The following is a 20586-nucleotide window of genomic DNA, read 5'->3' on the forward strand; positions in this document are numbered from 1 at the left end:
AAGAGGGGTCAGGAGACACTGTGGCTCCATCCGATGATACCCCCGGACAGGGCCAAACAGGCAGGATATAACCCCACACACTTTGCCAAAGCACAGCCCCCACGCCACTAGAGGGATATCTTCAACCACCAACTTACCATACTGAGACAAGGCCGAGTATAGCCCACAAAGATCTCCGCCACGGCACAACCCAAGGGGGGGCGCCAACCCAGACAGGAAGATCACGTCAATGACTCAACCCACTCAAATGAGTGGAAGAGCACCAGTAAGCCAGTGACTCAGCCCCTGTAATAGGGTTAGAGGCAGAGAATCCCAGTGGAGAGAGGGGAACCAGCCAGGCAGAGACAGCAAGGACCTACTGAAGAGATGAGTCTTCAATAAAGACTTAAAGGTTGAGACCGGGTCTGTGTCTTTCACATGGGTAGGCAGACCATTCCATAAAAATGGAGCTCTATAGGAGAAAGCCCTGCCTCCAGCTGTTTGTTTAGAAATTCTAGGGACAGTTAGGAGGCCTGCGTCTTGTGACCGTAGCGTACGTGTAGGTATGTACGGCAAGACCAAATCGGAAAGATAGGTAGGAGCAAGCCCATGTAATGCTTTGTAGGTTAGATCCCATGGCTTAACAGGAAGCCAGTGTAGAGGCTAGCACTGGAGTAAGATGATCAAATGTGTTGGTTCTAGTCAAGTATACTTAAGTATCAAAAGTAAAAGTATAAATCACTTCACATTACTTATAATAAGCAAACCAGACATCCCAATTTTGTTTGTATTTTTAAATTTACTGATAGCCAGGAACACACTCCAACACTCCTACATAATTGACAAACGAAGCATGTAGGGTTGACCAGGGATGTTCTCTTGATAAGTGTGTGAATTGGACCATTTCTCTCCCAAAATGTAACGAGTACTTTTATCAGGAAAAATGTATGGAAAAAGTACATTATTATTTTATTTTGGAATGTAGTGGAGTAAAAGTCGTCAAAAATATAAATTATTAAGTACAGATATATAATTTTTTTAAACTTAAGTAGTACATTAAAGTATTTTTACTTAAGTACTTTACACCACTGTTTAAGTTGACACACACACGATCTTCAATTGCAGTTGATTGTTGCAAATTGTCTGGGAAGATAGCCAATGTCTCCACCATGTGGCTAAAGCAGGGAGGTGCAGGATACAGACTGTCGTAGACACTCTTTTACACAAGTTTATTCAAGGAATATTTAATATACAATATACATGTCAATATATAGTCTCCCCCTTGGGCTGTTTACATCCTGGGTGGTCCCGCTAATCTCCAGCCCTCCATCTTGCCCACCTTGGTGAACATGGCCAGTGTCCCCAGCCCAATACACGCCGTCGTGCCCGTCATTGCACTGTGAGCTGTGTATCATAGAGAAAAAAAGACATGTTATTAGTGGAAAAGAAAGAGGGGATAATCTCTGATGCCCCTCTGTATCTCAAGCAAACATCATCTGGCGATGAGAAGATGTTCACTGCCCTACAAAGTTCTTATAGCGCTTGATAGATGACAGCAATATGATGGTAACTATGTGGGATGTTAACAAGGGCAGAAGGGAAAATATCACTTTTTAGAATTAAACTCTGGAAGAAAATGCTTTGAAACGGAGGAGGTTCCACCCAAACTTATCCAATAAGAATGCTCATTTTATTTATCCGTTTCAAAAAGTTTGTTCCTACTGCATGTAACCCAAATCTTCAGCATACTATGTAATATAGCCTACTCACTACGAGCTCCAAGAAAGACTCCTGATGCACAGCCTCCGAGGAAATAGTTCACCGGATCATCAGGAGCATCCCGGGCCTGTGCAGCTAGACAAGTGGTCATTCCAAAGATCGCCCCCAAGGCAGCTGTCATGGAAGGAAAGATAAAACCAATTAAGGCCTGGATTCAATCAGATCAAGCATTAGGCCTAACCGGCGATAGTCGACACCGGCATAACTGATGTTTTGGCAGTGTAACTGCATTGGAACTGTCAAATCGGTGAGCAGCTGTACTTGATCATTTTCACAAAGCCACACCTGTCCCGTTCAGAACAAGAAAGTGTAGGCTATATAAAATGTAATGACTCTCAAATTGAAAATCCTTAAATAATGAGGATTTCTATCAGCTTAATCAAGGTGTAAATTACATCTCACATTCCACTGTTCTAACGTGTAAACAAGGCTGCATGGGATCTCTTGCAATACAACTCCATGCAGCTAATAGCAATGTTCACTTTAGGTATAATGACAGGTCACTTGTGGATTTGACAGCTCTAACGCAATTACACTCTGACACTGCCAAAACAACCGCTATGTTGATGTTGGCTAAAGTGAATATGATTGAATAGAGCCCTAAATTAACATATACTGGCATAAACCCACCTTAACTGTATGTTTGTTTACAACTCCTTATGACAAAAATCTGATCACCATTGAAACACTAAGATCAAATGGACACTTTCACCATCACTCAAACGAGGCAACTGTAGAGACTCCGTGTTTATTAGGTACATTTCAGCATTGTGACCTGGGCCCATATCCACAAAGCTGAGTGCTGATCTAGGATCAGTTTTGCATTTTAGACCATACTGAATAAGATTATACGGACAGACCCTAGATCAGCAGTCCAACTGAGATGCTTTGTGGATACGGCCCTTGGACTAAATCTTCTTGACAAATGTAGTGTACTGATCGGACATAACATTCTAGCCTGAACATTGTTGGCTACTGGTCTAGGAGGTGTCACTAGGTATTTAAGTGTAAGATTGGATACCTTCATGGCAGCAAGCCAGGTGATTATTATCAGTGTATGAGATTAGAGACATGTATACCCATGGTTACTGTGCCATTTGTGGCTCTCTGAACAGCTTGGATTGCGGAATCAGGCTGGAATGCCACAATGTGATAGGCTGAACCCACCAACCCTGTGTGTAAAAATAAAAATTGGCTGTTAGATTACTGTGCATTGGGTTAACTAGCTAGCTACCTACTTGACAAGTAATTTTGTCTTTCAAAGTCACAAGAATGTTAGCTATGATTAGTTTGCTAGCTAACTGGTAAACATCATTCAAAATCCATAGTTTAATTTACTGCCTTAGCTGTACTGCCTGACAGCAACTGCTGGCTAAACAACTAGCTAACCGAACAACGTTAGCTGACGTTACATTTGTTGAAAACAACACATTGCTTACTAGTACAGTAAGCTAGCACTAGTTAGAATGACAGTTAACTATGCTATGGCTAGTTAGCTTGGCAGCTAGCTAACGTTAACCGGTTATGGGGTCTAGTGTTACTTTACTGCTCTTTACCGCCAGCTAGCTAATTTCCACAATGTATCTCTTTGTGCTAGATTTAGATACCTAGCGCTGTGCCCAATTTGGTGGTGATCCATGTTTTCTCGATACAATCCTTCCCCTCTTGCAGATCCCAATAACCCATTTTGGATTTCACATGAAGGACACAGACATTGGGGAAATATCGCGAGATGGGGGGGAAAGAAGACGACACTTTAAATATTGGAAAACTTTATTGATAAATATGTATTAGCTAAACAAACATCTTATGAAAAGTATTCTGTTGACTTTTTAAAAAAAGTTTAAAATACAATTACTTTTTCAATGTGTTATTAGCTACATATAAAACAACATCACACACTGACAACTTTTCTACATTGTATGTAAAGCTGTCAACACTACTGTTTCCGGGGCGGAGTTTAATCCACAGGTTACAAAGAGAATCAGTTTCAAAGTTCATTCAAGTTATCCAGCCTTTTATTTCAAAACAGTGCAGATAACGAACGAGTATATAGCTCGAGGCATGTTGTTCGTAATGAATCAATTAAATTATATATTAATGCATTTCTTATGAGTTTTGGAGCTTAGAATCTCGTAGGATGACGTGTCGGTAGCGGTAGCTGGTTAGCATAACATAATCAATACTTTTTTTCTGGACACGGAACAATATTTTTTGGTTCAGTTTAACGAGGAACAAACGCTGAAGAAGGTGCAGGCATGGCAGGAAGAGTAAACACCAGCCCTCCGGTGAAATGCGTTTTCACGAGATTTCAAGTGATCATTCATTGCTCTCTTATTTGATCGTTAATCAATCTTCTACGGTGTGCTATTGTAACTTGACTTTAGGTCGTACCATATTCCTCATGTGACATGTCCTCGCCATCACCAGTCCAAATTCGGGAGGCGAACGCACACCTGGTCGCTGTGCACAGGCGGGTAGCAGAGCTGGAACAGTGGCTCGAGGCAGCAGATAACACCGTGAGGGAGCAAGCAGAGAGTCTCATCAGGAAGGACGAGCAACTGAGGGCTGCTACCCAGGAGATCGCTGAGGCCAAGGATAAGTAAGTGATTGAGGTCTTGTCTCTTCGCGGCATTGCCAAAGCTCTCGTTTAATGTCCCCAACCATTGTTATTTAATATGTGCATTGTGTGCGCGAGACTGCAGAAGGGTGATCAATCATGTCTCATCTCATTTCTCTAGAGAGATTCACTACCTCCACGAGAAGCTGTGTAAGTCAGAAGAGACCATCCAGAGGTTTCAGAACATGGGCAAGGAGAAGGATGCTATGATAGGACAGTTGCAACATCGCTGCCAGCTCCTGGACAACATCTGCAAGAGCAGGCCTTTACTAGACAGTATGCTGTCCCATATGGCTGAGGCAGAAAGACTTGGGCCAGTTGTGGGGATGGGTGAACCCACTGCCAATACGTCCCTCACAGACGGGGAGTCAAACTGCAGTCCCAACCGCATCTCTAACCACAAAGACTTCTCCCTCAGTGAGGATGACATGGATGACCAGGAGCTGGATGAGATAGTGTTTGGAACAACGGTATAGTAAAAGGCCCCTGAGAAGAGTTACATAGGTTAGAGCTGAAAAGGTTCTAGAAGAGGATAGTACTTGAAGTAGAGGCATGAGTAATTTCAAAACATCATGCATGTTGTTTTTTTTAATGCTCCAAGTAGTTCTGTATGTTAAGCAGATGACTTACAACTTAACATCTTACATGAATGTGGGGGGACTGCTTGACACGTTATGAAGCCTTTGATGTAACCAAATGGAGAGAAACTAATCTGCCTTGATTCCATGTCTTAACCAGACTTGAAATGTATAGACATCTGGTTATCGTCTGTTACTGTTTTAACTGCTATATTTTTATACTGTAATATCAAATATTTGGAATTAGTGTAAACAGGACCTCTATGGTCAGTGTTCAGCGGGTCAAAGTTCAGAAAGTACATCTGCAGCACCTGCAAGGCTAGGTTCCAATCCATCCCATGCTTTGTATATGTAGTATACACTTTTTAATCATTTTTTTTAAAGTAACAATTCATTTTAAAGTTTTATTTTCAGGGTTTGTAGTTACTCCCTTGTAAACATGACACACAGTAGCCTCTTACTGGCATCAATATTTGCTTCAGTGAAGCAAGTCTATGCAACGTTTGCTTCATTCATACATTACATAAGCTGCTACATAGATGTCACATTCCAGTAAGGTCAGAATCAGTGGTTATTTTTTTCATAGTGGAAGGAAAGTTCCAATGATTGCCTTTAAGGTTATTATAGGTGGTGGTAGGGAGGTGGATGGTTGTCAAACTATTGCTGAAAAACAGCAAGTATGAAAACAAGGGTAAATTGACATAAATACATCCCAAGATTTAGACCCATTGGTTGAGAGGAAGGTGGTAAGAGTGAACCCATAGGTTAAATGGCAAGCGTGAGGAATGTGCATTGTGCCACGCTTATAGGCTATAAGGTAAATGGGTGAATGACATTCCGCACGTGGCTAATGGGAAGGAGATGAAACAAGATGCTATGCTGATTTTCTATTCTACGGGCATAGAATACAAAGTGAATTATGTTTAAACAAGCATTCAGATCAGCCTTCCTGATTGAACATTGTATTAAATCTAGTTTATCATGACATCACAACCATGCCTTGTACTCTTTTTATATTCTACAGTTTTGCTTAATCATTATAGAAGCAATATATAGTGTTGGCTTAAATCATCAGGTGGCTGAAAGTATGTTGTCTGCTTTTTCTTTCAGTACAACTGCATGATTGTGCTGCTTAAACTGTTCCGTTTGTGATCACTCTACCTTTAGCATGGGGACAGTTGCATATTGCCTCTGAACTGTAAAATGTGTGTTGCTCACGCTGTTCATGTTACGGTCATAGTCAATGAAGAAATGAGAATAGGTATTTCTGTTCAATGAGGAATGCTTAAACAGGGCAGTCTGCTACATGAATAAATTATTCATACACCATTTTCTTGGAAAAATAACTTGGCCGTGAGAGAGAACAAAAAAACAATACTATCTTTGTAAAACATACCCCACTAGAAGACATGCTGGCACAGGGAATGGTGGCTGACAGACTATGGTGGCCATTGCCCCTGTGGGACTTGACATTTTGAGAACATTATCCTGATGGAGACGCACACATTAGAAGTTATGCTAGGGAAGTTCAGATAACCGCATATGTGTCTTTAGCAGTTGAGGCAGGAATGAAACCATGTTTTACCCCAGAATAGTAATGTACTGAGATATCATTGCATATTCTGAATAATTTTTTGTCCATACTGGGCATAAAGGGAAATAACAAAGAACTGTTGAAAGTACATCGTAATCTTTATTAATCAATACAAAATAACATTTTCATAAGTTTGACCATTGTGACCCCTCCCATTTCATTTCATTTAGATAAACATTGAGACAATCAAAAGTAATTGTGGACACTATGGTGGTTACATTAAGATCAAATCATTCCTTGCTTTGGGCAGAGGTAAATTTGGCCAGGCTTAATCATTGCTGCACTACCAGCTTCCCCCTGCCAATGCAGTTGTAGAAGCCTTTAGTGCCATCAGGGCCAAGCGGCTGGCGCAGAACATCCACCACGCCCAGTGGCCTCTTCGGCAGGCCAGGCGAGAGGGGCCCACCTTTGTCAGGAAAAAATGCCTGGGCGGCAGTCTTCCGACGCTGGACCCAGGGGCTCCCCACAAAGCCCAAGCTTTCCTGGGAATAGTCCCCGGAGCACTTGCTCCTGCTGCCAAAGCTTCCATTGCCACTGGATACAGGGCTGCTGCTGATCTCTGGAGCGGCCAGCGGGGACGGAGTGTGGCCACTGGGGAACAGCTTGCGGGGCAGGAGGGGGCTCCCCACAGGGCTACAAACTGGGTTCTTGTAGGGGTCTGAGCGGAAGGAGGACACCCGAGGGATGGCCAGGGGGCTGCCGTACAGAGCCTGAGGTCGTGTGACCCTGCGGTTGGGCCTGGGCGAGGCGGGGGCGAAGTCAGACTCAGACGAGCTGTAGAGGGCAGAGTCCTCCAGGGAGTAGCCCGGGTAGCGCCTGCCCTTGCGGTTGGGCTTCCTCGAGCACATACTCTCGATGCCGTCCTCAGACTCTTCCTCTGTGCGGTCCTGGCTGCCCCTTGGCTTCCTGGTGCCCCTGCTGCCTAGGAGTACCACGCGTACTGCCCTGTTCCCCTGTAGCTGCTCCTCAGCCTGCAGGGCCTCAAAGGCCCTCCGTGCCCCCTCCAGGTACTCATACTCCACCACGGCACACACCTTACGCCCCAGCTCCATGTGTTTCTTTGCATACCTCTTGAGCTCGGCAGGGATCTCCTTCCCTGGGCGCAGGATGCGGAGGGACGTGATGGTGCCGTGGCAGCCAAATAGTCTCATGGCTGTCTCCATCAGGCCCTGCTGCTCCACCCCCGGGGCTACGCTCTCCTCATCGTTGTCCTCTCCTCCCAGGAGGTTCCAGGCCAGCAGCAGCTTGCTGGTGGGGACACACAGTAGCCAGTCGGGCACTGGGTCCCGCCGTCGCACCTTGGTTCCCTCCTCGTTGACTTCCAGCTGCTGCGTGGTGCGAGCTGCAGCCAGAGTGGTTCGCCAGTCACGTGTGAGCTCCCTGATCTACGACACAGAATGTTTAGGTTAGTAATGTTCAAAGGTTATACTTGTTACCAAAAGACATGTCAGTGCAGGCCAAAGCGGTGAACAGGGTAGTTTTCAATAACAAAGTAATCTATAAATCCTACCTTTTTGAATGAAGTTAGTAACTTCACACTGACGTAGCCCTTCTTGTTCCTCTGAACATGTTTCAGTAAAAAGGCATCTTCAGACAGGCTCTCATTGGTAAGATAGTTTTCTAGCCGAGCTGCAATTTTCTGTTTCAGGTCTGCAACAGGGGTACTCCAGCCTTCATCCTGAATACAGTCCTCTTCTTCAAACACATCAGTCAACTCTGTGGAGCTTCTGCAGAACCATTGATATCAACATTCAAAAGTTGATAAACATTGTGTATTTTGACATTGAGTAAACCTCGAATGAGGTGTTGAATGCACATGCTACACTTGAACAAGAAAATAAGCCTATATTTCTGATCATGTTTTTATAGTGACCAAGCTGGTCCCTGTAAGTCTGAACAATTCATTTTAAAACATGACACATTTAAATTGATTATCAGATATTACAGTAATCATCTGTAACATGGGCTCTTACCCATCCAAACTATCATATGTTCTGTCCTCCGTGTATGACCCAAGCCGCTTTGAATCTGGGGACAGCTGATACATTTGCAAGCCACATCGGAAGACGTCTGCAGTTGGTGAAGACATGTTGTGAGACTGAAACGAATTTTTATATCGATAAACTCAGATGATTTGTAGCCTACATGTATGTGTGTTGAGCATGTTCGTAGTTTACTTTATATGTAACCATTACCTGAAGTTACAAAGCAAAAGTATTGACTTTAAATTAGCCTACCTGATATCGTCTGTGCCCGACGTTTCCCCAATCTCCACCGCACATGTTGACATGGAATATTTTTAGAAATTCTAATTTTTGGTGGCCCTTACGTCACAATTGAGAGAACTTGACCATTGGATAATGACATTTTTGATGGATGCAATCAAGGAAGATCAGGTGTTTACATTTGGTATTCTACACTACCATTGCTTATACCGTTGTGTGAGCAGTTTTCCCTTGTTTTTGAAGGCCACACATTCAGTCCTAAATCGAATCTTCATATAAGTGTTGTTCACGGTACTTTATCTGTGTCATTGTTTAGACAGGCAGCCCAATTCTGATATTTTTTCCCGCTATTTGGTCTTTTGACCAATTACATCAGTTCTTTTTCAAAGCTGATCTAATTGGTATGGAGCCCCTTAGGCGTCATTGTGGAGAGAAAAAAACTGCCATACTAACCCCTTCCTTGGTTGTTGTTGTTTGTTTTTTTATCCATTCCCTCTGATTTTTTTTTCATCCTTTGCAATTATATATTTTTTTATCAGTTCCCTCATATTTTGTATTAATTCCCTCAGGTTTTTAATTCCCTCAATTTTAATAATCCTCGGAATATGTGTGTTTTTCCATTCATTGTGTCTGCACCCCTTTGCCAGAAATTATGCTGCTGATGGAACCATAGTCTGAGATCAATTAAAACAGGTAAACGATTTATAATTGCTTATGTAGCTAGCTGACAGTAACGGTTCGGTCACACCGACAGTGTTATTGCATTTTGGTACACCACAATTACATTCAATTCCAATTGAACGCTGCGTTTGCCTTACAGCATTGCGTTTGATGTGGTGCATAAATTGGATTTATCAAACGTATGCGGCTTGACAGAAATGGTAGCAGAAGGTGACGCTTCGAACACACTGACAGCATCATTGCGCAGCAGCATCTGGATATGTATGCAACAACAGCTCAACATTCACCTTCTGCTACCATTTCTGTCAAGCCGTCTACACCTACAGTTTGACTCATACATTCATAAATCCAATGTATGCACCACACTGCAACTGACTACAACACATGCATGACAAACAAAGCAAACTCAACCAAACAATGGCGAAATTAGGAAGTAGGCTACAAGAAGTTCTAGCCATGGGGAGTTGAGACAGCAGCCGACATTCAGTAATGCTGAATGGACAGCGCTTTGCCTCCGCTCATTGGACAAGTATAGGGCAGGTTTCCCAAACTCGGTCCTGGGTTCCCCCCTGGGTGCACGTTTTTGTTTTTTGCCCTAGTACTACACAGCTGATTAAAATATTAAACTCATCATGCTTTGATTATTTGAATCAGCTGTGAAGTGCTAGGGCAAAAACCAAAATGTGCACTCAGGGGGGGCCTCAGGACCGAGTTCGGGAAACCCTGGTATAGCAGATCAACTCAGTGGTGCTGAAAGGACAGTGCTGCTGCCTAGCCAGATGTATATAATTCTCCTGTTTGTGGGCAGTGGGATAGTTGGGGCACAGTTTGTCTCTCACACCGTTGTGTTTGTGACATCCATTTTTTGACTTATAGATTAATGAGAGATATATTGATTCTTTAAGAATATAACTTAGAAATGCCTCATGAGCTTAGTTCAACTGTCGCATCCTATCAGAACCCAAAATATAAGCTTGTTTTAACTTTGATATCATGGATGGTCAGTCCTTGCATCCATAGCTCTGTGTATGAATTTGAGTGGTTACATTTCTCCAGGCCCATTCCTCAGCTTTTTATTATTTCAGTTATGGATTCTTGCTTTAATTGAGCTATCTATCTATTACATCTTCATTTATTCATCCATCCACTATAACCATCCATCAAATAAAGTTACTTGCTCAAAGCTGTAACTATTTTCCTCCTTTGTTTTCAGATTGACTGCAGTGCCGTCGAGGGCATAACGGATGCTCAACTCACACAATACGTGCCCAGATTTGGTGATCTTAAGGCAGTACTGCAAAAGAGAAGTGGCCGCTCTGCAAAAGAGAAGTGGCCGCTCTCCAGGGATCAAGTGTATCCAAAGCTGCAGAGAGGGATATAGAACATTTTAAACACTGAAAGAAAAGTAATGAGAAGTCAGCAAAACTTTGGAAATGCCAACGATTAGAAAACAGAATGTACTTTCCAAATTGTATGGCTGGAACAAGTTGGTGTCAACTCATTCTGCCAAGTCACAGATAAAGAAAGGTGGTGAGACAAGACAATTAAAGGCAGCAAAGATGGTTACAATGGCAGAGCTGTTGGAGGTAAGTAAGGCACTTTTCTTTCCAAATAGAAAAAGCAAACTATGGCATGTCTCACCATGCAAGACTTTACTGAGGAAGACCTAGACCCATCTACTACATTGGTGGAACAATACGAACGAAAAGTTTGAAACATTTTAAGACTATATCCAGCAAAAAAATAAAAACTATGCGGCAGATGAAAGTCTCAAGGCAGCTGCCTCTATCTCTACAGAGAAGAATAACAGAACTAAGTACAACAGAATCGCCAATGTTTTCTCATCTGACGACGAAAGCCTGGAATTGGAGGAAATCAGCACAGGGGACATTACCATTCGCCGCAAAGAAAGCCGGGCATCAGAGGAAATTGACACAGAGGACAATCCCATCGGCCTTCAAGCTTACCACTCCCTCCACTCACAAAAACATTTGCATCTGCTACAACAGACAGGCTCTTGATACCCCCTCACAACCAATGGTTGAAATATCAGGTTTGAGTGACAAAATACTGGGTGTATCAATATCAATGGACAAAGAAATTCAAGTGGGATATGCTTTTCTAGATGATGAATGCTTTGCTTGATGATGCGCTTCCAATTGACGTTATGTTATTTTCAACGCCGAGGCCTATCCCCACCCCGCAAAGGATACCCAGAATCAGAATTCGTAGAGGAAATGTGTTCCAAGACCTGAATGCTGTCATTCATGATGGGAGTATTTCTGAAGAAGACACCATTTTAGAGAGAGAAATTATTCTACCCAATGGCACGACAGAGAAAGGTGAGGCCCATTGTGGAGTGCTGAGGGACGCCTTAAGTGAATACTGGGAAACATTCATGAGGAAGTGCACAAGTGGGACCATGAAAATTCCCATGACATGATGGACTCGTGGGAAATTGTTGCAAAAGTGATGATCCTTGGCTATAACATGGTAGGCTACTTCCCTTTAGCATTGGCCAAGCCATTTCTGCAACACTGCCTTGGAGAACAGATCAAATCTGAAGACTTCTTGGCAACATTTTTGGAGTCTATACCAAGTGAGGAAAAGGTAATCGTCGAGCAGTCAATCCAAGATTGCTCGTCAGTTGCTGGGAGCACATGATGTCAAGATTCTGATCAATGAGATGAACTGGCAGAAGATGCTACTTGAAGTCACCCACAAAGAAATCATATCCTGCCTACATTGCTGAGTGCTGGAACAGCGTACTGAAAAGGTTGCAACTGCATCTTGGGGGTTTTGACTAGGTTCTCGGGAGCCTCACACCAACATGCAAGAGTTGCTGCAGCTGTTAAACACGATACCTTAATCAAGAGGGAACAAACGATCATGGACTTTTTAAAGAAGTACATCCATAACTGCTCAACAAACTGCCTAAAGCAATTTCTCAGATTGTTGAACAATGATAATTAAGTAGCCCACCACCTAGCGTGTGTTTTGTTTGATATTGCTTCTATGGAGGTTAAATGCAAATGTAATTTACTGTTTCTCTGTTCTGTCTTACCTTCTTATACAGGTGCAGATGTCCTTGTGTCTTTATACAGGTGCAGATGTCCTTGTGTCTTCAGCCATTCACGTCTACTTTGTTGAGCCCAAGAGTGACTTTGTGAGAAGCCCCAATCACACACCTGCGGATGTGTTTTGGAGATCCCCCAACACCTACACATCATACCTTGAGATGCCAGAGGAATTCACCCAGGTCCTGGATTCCAAAGTGTGGGTGATGGACATCATTTAAATGTAAGTGAGACATTTTCTCACACACACACAATGAACTTTCTCAAATCAATCATGTAGCATTAGTAGTTGAATTGTCAAAAGTTACCAGGGAGGATGATAGTTGCGTTAGAGGGGAGCGGTATAAATGTATCTGTCTTGTTCCACCAGGCTACCTGACCCAATTATGTTGACAACACATTAAACAACTACATTCACAATGTTGTGTTTTACCCTGTCTTACTTTCTTCAACTGGCGCACATGTCCTTGTGTTGAAACTAAGAGTAACTTTGGAAGAAGCCCCCAAGACTGCTGAAGAACACACACATGCTGTACACAGTGCCATTGTCCCCATCCTTGACTTTTCTTTAAAACACACTGACATTGTTACAATTTCTAAATCACAAAACACAAGCATTTGTATTTATTATGGATCCCCAAGACAGCAGCTACTTTTCCTGGGATCCGGCAAAATTAAGGCAGAATTTGTTATAAGCAGTTTTTGGGATTATTTTTTTTCCTCCCTGCCCCTTCATCCAATAAGTTGCTTGTCCATCAAAAGTACACCTAAACAATATCAAAACTATTTCACACAATAATAATAATAATAATAAATATATTAAATTGAGAATACTCTGATGTGTGACTATTATCGATTGTGACTGAAAAGGCTGAAGATCAGTGTGTAATTTCGGTCTACATGGAGCATCTTCTGTTTTAGTTTTCTTAACAAAAATGTAACTTTTTTTCAAATCATAATTTCAAATTGCATACAGCCCAGATGTTTAGATTTTTATAGACCATCTGAAAGAAGAGACTCATCTATGTTTGCCAAACAACTACCAATAATTAGCATACTTTCTTTTTTTCATTTTTTTTTTTACAGAAGCGGTTCCTCAGTGCGCATTCGCCCCACTCAGGAGTAGCCTACTCTGTAAAAACTCCATGTGTTTGAGTCCAAAGTTTGTTCATGTGTTTACATGTTCATGAAATAAAAGGATCATTGATAACAAAAGTCAACATTGCTTATATTTTGTCTGAAAATGTAAAAGTATACTGTTACTAAAAGGCACAATTCCTATCCATTGATTCTCAAATAATATGACTGGTAAATACCTAGTATATTTATGAGTGGTAGAGGGAGAATGAAATAGGCCTACAGTCTCAGTCAAGCATACCACCATGGAATCTAAGGGGTTTAAAAGTACTAACAGCTCTTCCCTTAGTGTGAGGTAGAGGTCAAGGGTCATGTATGCATCTGCAGGAACAGCTAGATTGTTCTCTGCCATGATGTAGGAGCACAAGGTATACACATCCTCACCACAAGCTATGTCATGACGGTGGACGCGATGGTCCTCACAACTGGTTATGTCCTCTTGTGACACACCACTCTGGAACTGTGTACGTGACATCAGGCCGAAAATGGGGGGACATTCTCATTCTTTGAGGGGTGGATCAGGTGTTCCAGGTCTCCTTTGTAGCGTCCAATTCATCCTGTAGAGGTGGAAATATTGTTGTTGTTATTAAGGTATCATGAACATAACAAGCCCTACAAGTGCCAAAATAAGGAAAAATATAGGTATTTTACCATAATTTGGGACTACCAGTAGCCTATCCTACATGTTTTTCAAAGCCCTTGTCGAATTTGGGGCTCAGAAGTTTGTGTATTAGGCTTAGTGGCCTGCCATGGGAGAAGCCCCATGAACTCCAAGATGTGCCCATTAAAACAGCAGACACGTATTGATTCAGGACCATGAACAGTGGCACAAATCAGCGCCAAATAAACATAGGAGCGATACCTCTGAGATTTCAGCACCACCAGTTACTGGACAGCAACGCAAAAAAATATAATTTTAATGGTTGTGTACACATAATTGCAAATGTTATCGCAGGTGCAGAAAAAAGATTGTTTCTAGCTCCAACGGCGAAGTAACGCATAGCAATACACACATCCTAAAAATAAATAAATTAAAGGGGCACCAGGGGCAACAACTCAGAGCTCATGACAAAATTCAAAACCTGTGGCTCGTTGGGATTGGCATTGCTAGTGTGTTGGCATGTGGAAGGCCTCATAGGAGAGAGACTACTATGTTTCCAATGACATTGTTCCCATTCCACTGAACTTTAGAATTGTAAAATAGTGAATACACGTAAAGATTATTGCAACTACTGCTCCAAATCTTTTGGTTTCCGCTACAGGCCATAGAGAATACACTGATCGGCATATATGACTGATACACTGGGGGGGGGGGTCTATTGATTGAAGTTGGACGCTTGTCTGCTCCTAACAGCATGCAATTCAATTGCAATTAGATATGGGAAATCATAGGGAAATAAAACATATTATTAAGAGTTACATTCAACACACTTTAGGCAGAAACCCCCACCAGCTTTTGATTCTCTGATTGCTGGTGGATCGACCGTATAAGAAGCTTCTCTCACCCCCAATGGCATCATCATTCTGTCGTAGGTACCGTTGCATGTCCCAGACACGACTGTTCTCCGTCCCCATTTCTGCTCCTACAATGCGGGCACAGCCCCCCACTTCCCCAACCGTATCAAGGAAATAGCCACCAATAACTTTTGGGTCGCTCCTGGTGTTGTATGCATTGAGCCAGAGTATTTTTCTTGAACACGTTGATGGCACCATTACTGCAGATCCCAAATGGCTTCAATTAATAATAGGAATCGGCATGACACAGGAAGTTGGGCCCCTTGGCAACAACGTATGCTTGCCTTGTAAGTCTTCTGCTCCTTCAAATCTCTGTGTCAGTTGGGAGGAGAGAAAGAGTTAAAGGATGAGGAAAGGGGCTTGATCAGGTGCTGTGGCTGGTTCTTCTTGTCACTTGTCCTCGACAGGCAACCAGTCTCAGTCAGGGTTTCAATAACATGGGCCTGGGTTAGTTGGAAGCCCTCTCACCATGTCAAGGTACAGGCCGAGAGAAGGATTTTTAACCCCCTACTCTATCTTTGTAGTGCTTGACCTGATGGGGCTTGGATAGGTGTAGCAATATGATGCTGACTCAACCCTGCTGTGTAATGGACTCCAGGACACTTCTGCCATATTACACACACAAATCTAGAACCTCCAGATATGCAAACACTAACTAGAAACCAATGTCCAAATCCATACCAACCTTGGCCTAAAATTTGATTTGGAATTGGACACAAAAGATTAATGACTAGGGAGAAAGGGTTAAGGACCAGTAAGTCTGTAACTGGGCAACTGAACAGTCAATTTCAGTCAATTGAACATTTTACTTGCAATGAATACATTTAATGTGCAAATGTATACATTTACAGCCAATTCGAGCAAGCTTCAAATATTTACCAGAAAACAAATGGAAAAATATAAAAATATTTACATGCTTGTAAACGTTACTTGGAATACAAGACAGATACATATGCTATATACTACAAAACAACTTAACTTCACAGCCAATGTCTGCTTTTCTTTCAAAAACAAGGACATTTCTAAGTGACCCCAAACGTTTGAACGGTAGTGTATGTGTTGGAATATAGCACACCACACACTCATATGTCCCAAAAACGTTAAGATGGACTAAAACACAATTCAGGCAGATTATGTTAAAGGTTTTTATTTCAATGAATGAATCAAGACAAAATGTTTGCACTTGATATACAACTTTTAGGGCCGGTTTCACAGACAACGCTTAAGCCTACTCCATGAGTAAAATGCCTGTTTTGTGCTATCTTAACTCTAGTCTGTACAAGTCGCTTTATCTTAAAATAGTCTTAGATTTATCTTGTTCTGGATTAAACAAAGTCGATTGCAAGAGGGAGGATTAGAGCTACTCTAGGACTATATTGAAGCTTAAATTAATCCTTCAAAGAGGCAGGTTTAACCTCTGCTTAGTACTGTTTGTGAGAGAGCATGGACTAGTTGTAATATCTAAATGAAGACCAACATGCACTACAGAGGCCAGCCAGATGAGTACTTGTGGATAGGAGTAATCCATTAAACTACTTTGATGAAATAGCTTTGAGACCGCTTTCGTATGTACAAAGAAAATGCATTGGAGATATCTTTGCTTGAGCCTAGACTTTCCTCTCTATCTCAAAGAGGAACGCCTTTACCCAATTCTCTCCAAGTTCTGATCACTTTGAGGTTTTTGGCATCTGGAAACTTTCATTGTGAAACAGGGCCATTTGTGAACTGAGAGGTCTTTTACATCAAGTTTCCTGATGCTGCTGGCCAAGCCAACTATAAAGTGCAATTCTATGAATATGGGCACTTTTCAGGAGTGATTGGCTGTATAGATGGATGTCATATTCCCATCAAGTGTACAGGAACCGTAAGAACTGGTTTTCCATCAATGTTCAGGGTGTATGCATTCCTAATTTTGAGTTTTCAAACATTGTTGCCCACTGGAAAGGTGCAACTCACGATTCAAGGATTTTTCAACTCTTCATTGTGTGCTCAGTTTCAGAGAACAACAAAGTGGACTACTAATTGGTGACAGTGGATATGGTCAGAGTAACTTTTTATTCACTCCATACATAAATCCCACAACAGCTGAGCAGCAAAGATACAACCAAGCTCATACCCGCACGAGAGGGATGGTCGAGCGTATGTTTGGAGTATGGAAAAATCGATTCCAGTGTTTACGCAATACACTTCGTTTCAAGCCAAGAAGATGCTGCAAGGTGATCATTGCTGCACATCTACCTGAAGCAGCAGGCAATGACCAACGAGGACTTGCATACAGAGATGCTTTCACATTGCAGCACTTCAACTAGATGAGATGCATTTAAATATGGAATCTATTCATTATGGCTAATTTTTGCTTTGATAATGTTTGTTCTGTACAAAATTAAAATAGTGTGCAGCAAAATTAAGTGACTAAAGCAAGGCTGGTTTAAAATGTAGTTTGTGGTGATTAAAATACTCATGAATATCCAAATGACAACATTTAAATGTTTTACATATATTGTTCACCATGGCTGGTTATCACAATTGTCTCATCACTATCTTTTTTGGATCATATTTCTCTCTTCCAACTTCATATCCAATTCAACCTGTATAATTCTAATTTCTATTTCATGTTCTTCCTTCAGATATTTAATTTTATGCTCATGAAATTCTCTGGCTAACTTTTGGTCATGGTCATCTTTTTTGTTCTCTGCTGAAAGGTGGTGGCAGCATCTTCTCTCAGGGATGCTATAGCAGATGTAGAGGGTACACACTCACTGTGCACTTGCTCTTCCAACCTGTTCACATTCCTTTCCTCTGAAAAAAGAACACTGTTAGAAGCACAAATAAACTCATATGGTCCTTAGAATGAAAGAAGAGTAAAGATTGACACAGACAGTGGAATATATTTACAAAAGGAAGTAACCAATTAACTTTTTTTGGTATATGTACCATTTGTGCTCAGTTCTTCATCTGAAATGTCCAAATGGTCATCATCTGGTATACCATCCAGAGGTTGCTGGTGCTCTATTATTCCAGACAGCAAGTCACTCAATTCATCAGTCTTGTCTTATTTTTGGTAGTCCACCACCAGTAGATCGCTCTCTTCTGATCTCGGCATTCTCTTTTTAAAGCCAGTTTAAGGTTCTTCCACAGAGTCTAAAAAGGCAGATATCATTCAATATAAGTGATGTCACAAATATGAAAGAGAAATGTGAAATACTTATAATAATGAAGATATCTCACATGAAGTTGTACTCTTCTTGTGGTTACAAATTTATTGAATTCACTTCAAATTGCAGCCCAACCACTCTTTATTTTGCTCAGTAGCAGTAGTATGGTTTTTACTTTCAATAACTGGATGGTTTGACTCACAAATTATTTTTGTCTCAAGATTCACACCATGTTTTCTATTCCATTTCGGGTTTTTATGAGCACCATTAGACCAACAGCATGTGCTCATACTTAACCTAATCAGGCTTAACACAGGTGTTCTCATTTAGCCTTACTCCAGGGCTTGCGGTCCAAAAACTTAAAGACACACCCAATCCCCTCAGCCCTGAAATTAAGTGGACACTTCTGATGACGTCTGACGAGTATACACTTGCAGGGCGAGGGAGGAAGGAAAGATTTTTAAATGGGCCATCCTTGGCAGGAAATTCGTCACCCGTTGATCCCGTGATGATTGTTTTTTCAACTACCGGTAGCTTGTGTGCGCTTTATGAGCGACAGTCAATTATGATTGCATGTCTACTTAATATTAAATATATAATTATTAATATTCGCCTACTGTAAGATGGCTAGCAAATTAATTAGGTAACGTTAGCATGCCTAACTGGAACTTATGAAGAAGGAAAATGTTTTATTTCTACAATTCCTAAAAGATAACCAAACAAAAACATTTACTTTTTACGAAACGTTTGTGCATTAGTAGCACACTTTCTAACTTATTTGCATTCGTTTGTACTGACACTTGTATGTTGACTTCTCCGTTGATGTTGTTTTTAACTTTTTGCGGACTTTTCTTAGCGAATGTACAATCGTCGCGAATTGAATTATGGAGAGTTTCAAGCCCGGGAGTAAACACAATTGTACACTCGCAAAACTGACATTTTAAAAACGAGGGCCTTACGTTGCAAACTTCCCTTGCTTAGCTAATCATTTGGACCACCCGCCAAGATGGCGACTGGGATTCCCCCAAGGGCATAAGGCGAGGAGGGTAAGTGAACGAGGGTGTGTCTTTTAAGTGTTTGGACTGAAGCCCACTCAATAGTCTCCTACTAACTAAAGCAAATGTAAGCCACGTTCATGAAAGCTAATTAAAAAGCTAATATGTCGTAGTTTAACTAGTACAGTCGTGGCCAAAAGTTTTGAGAATGACACAAATATTAATTTTCAAAGTCTGCTGCCTCAGTTTGTATGATGGCAATTTGCATATACTCCGGAATGTTATGAAAAGTGATCAGTTGAATTGAAAAGTCCCTCTTTGCCATGCAAATGAACTGAATCCCAAAAAAACATTTCCACTGCATTTCAGCCCTGCCACAAAAGGACCAGCTGACATCATGTCAGTGATTCTCTCGTTAACACAGGTGTGAGTGTTGACGAGGACAAGGCTGGAGATCACTCTGTCATGCTGACTGAGTTTGAATAACAGACTGGAACCTTCAAAAGGAGGGTGGTGCTTGGAATCATTGTTCTTACTCTGTCAACCATGGTTACCTGCAAGGATATTGCTGCCAGTAAGATTGCACCTAAATCAACCATTTATCGGATCATCAAGAACTTCAAGTAGAGCGGTTCAATTGTTGTGAAGAAGGCTTCAGGGCGCCCAAGAAAGTCCAGCAAGTGCCAGGACCGTCTCCTAAAGTTGATTCAGCTGTGGGATCGGGGCACCACCAGTACAGAGCTTGCTCAGGAATGGCAGCAGGCAGGTGTGAGTGTATCTGCACGCACAGTGAGGCGAAGACTTTTGGAGGATAGCCTGGTGTTAAGGGCCGCAAAGAAGCCACTTCTCTCCAGGAAAAACATCAGGGACAGACTGATATTCTGCAAAAGACTGCTTAGGACTGGTGTAACGGATGTGAAATGGCTAGCTAGTTAGCGGGTACGCGCTAGTAGCGTTTCAATCAGTTACGTCACTTGCTCTGAAACCTAGATGTAGTGTTGCCCCTTGCTCTGCAAGAGCCGCGGCTTTTGTGGAGCGATGGGTAACGACGCTTCGTGGGTGACTGTTGTTGATGTGTGCAGAAGGTCCCTGGTTCGCGCCCGTGTCGGGGCGAGGGGACGTACTAAAGTTATACTGTTACACTGGGGTAAAGTCATTTTCTCTGAATCCCCTTTCCGATTGTTTGGGGCATCCGGAAAAAAGCTTGTCCGGAGAAGACAAGGTGAGCGCTACCATCAGTCCTGTGTCATG

At 42.0% G+C, this 20586-nt stretch overlaps 3 protein-coding genes across 4 annotated transcripts; 1 reads left to right on the forward strand and 2 right to left on the reverse strand.

Moving 5' to 3' along the window:
• Positions 1-1184: 1184 nt before the first annotated feature.
• Positions 1185-3491, reverse strand: LOC120053408 (NADH dehydrogenase [ubiquinone] 1 alpha subcomplex subunit 11-like). Its single transcript, XM_039000530.1, has 4 exons — positions 3366-3491; positions 2838-2930; positions 1750-1872; positions 1185-1383 (listed from the first exon to the last, which is right to left on the reverse strand). Exons 1-4 carry the CDS (start codon positions 3442-3444, stop codon positions 1271-1273), a joined length of 408 nt encoding a protein of 135 aa, XP_038856458.1. The 5' UTR covers positions 3445-3491; the 3' UTR covers positions 1185-1270.
• A 224-nt stretch (positions 3492-3715) lies between these two features.
• Positions 3716-6285, forward strand: LOC120053775 (vimentin-type intermediate filament-associated coiled-coil protein-like). 2 transcript variants are annotated; one of them, XM_039001018.1, is made up of 3 exons: positions 3716-4046; positions 4146-4360; positions 4500-6285. In XM_039001018.1, the coding sequence occupies exons 1-3, from the start codon at positions 4017-4019 to the stop codon at positions 4852-4854; spliced, it is 600 nt and encodes a 199-aa protein (XP_038856946.1). In that variant the 5' UTR covers positions 3716-4016; the 3' UTR covers positions 4855-6285. The 2 variants fall into 2 exon arrangements, with proteins under 2 accessions (XP_038856946.1, XP_038856947.1); XM_039001019.1 differs by having other exon boundaries at positions 3716-4008.
• A 537-nt stretch (positions 6286-6822) lies between these two features.
• On the reverse strand, positions 6823-8597 carry larp6b (La ribonucleoprotein 6, translational regulator b). The gene is made up of 3 exons (XM_039000337.1): positions 8524-8597; positions 8061-8277; positions 6823-7935 (listed from the first exon to the last, which is right to left on the reverse strand). The coding sequence occupies exons 1-3, from the start codon at positions 8595-8597 to the stop codon at positions 6823-6825; spliced, it is 1404 nt and encodes a 467-aa protein (XP_038856265.1).
• Between the last annotated feature and the right edge of the window lie 11989 nt (positions 8598-20586).

This window comes from Salvelinus namaycush, chromosome 9 (genome assembly GCF_016432855.1).
Source record: "Salvelinus namaycush isolate Seneca chromosome 9, SaNama_1.0, whole genome shotgun sequence".
NCBI lineage: Eukaryota > Metazoa > Chordata > Actinopteri > Salmoniformes > Salmonidae > Salvelinus > Salvelinus namaycush.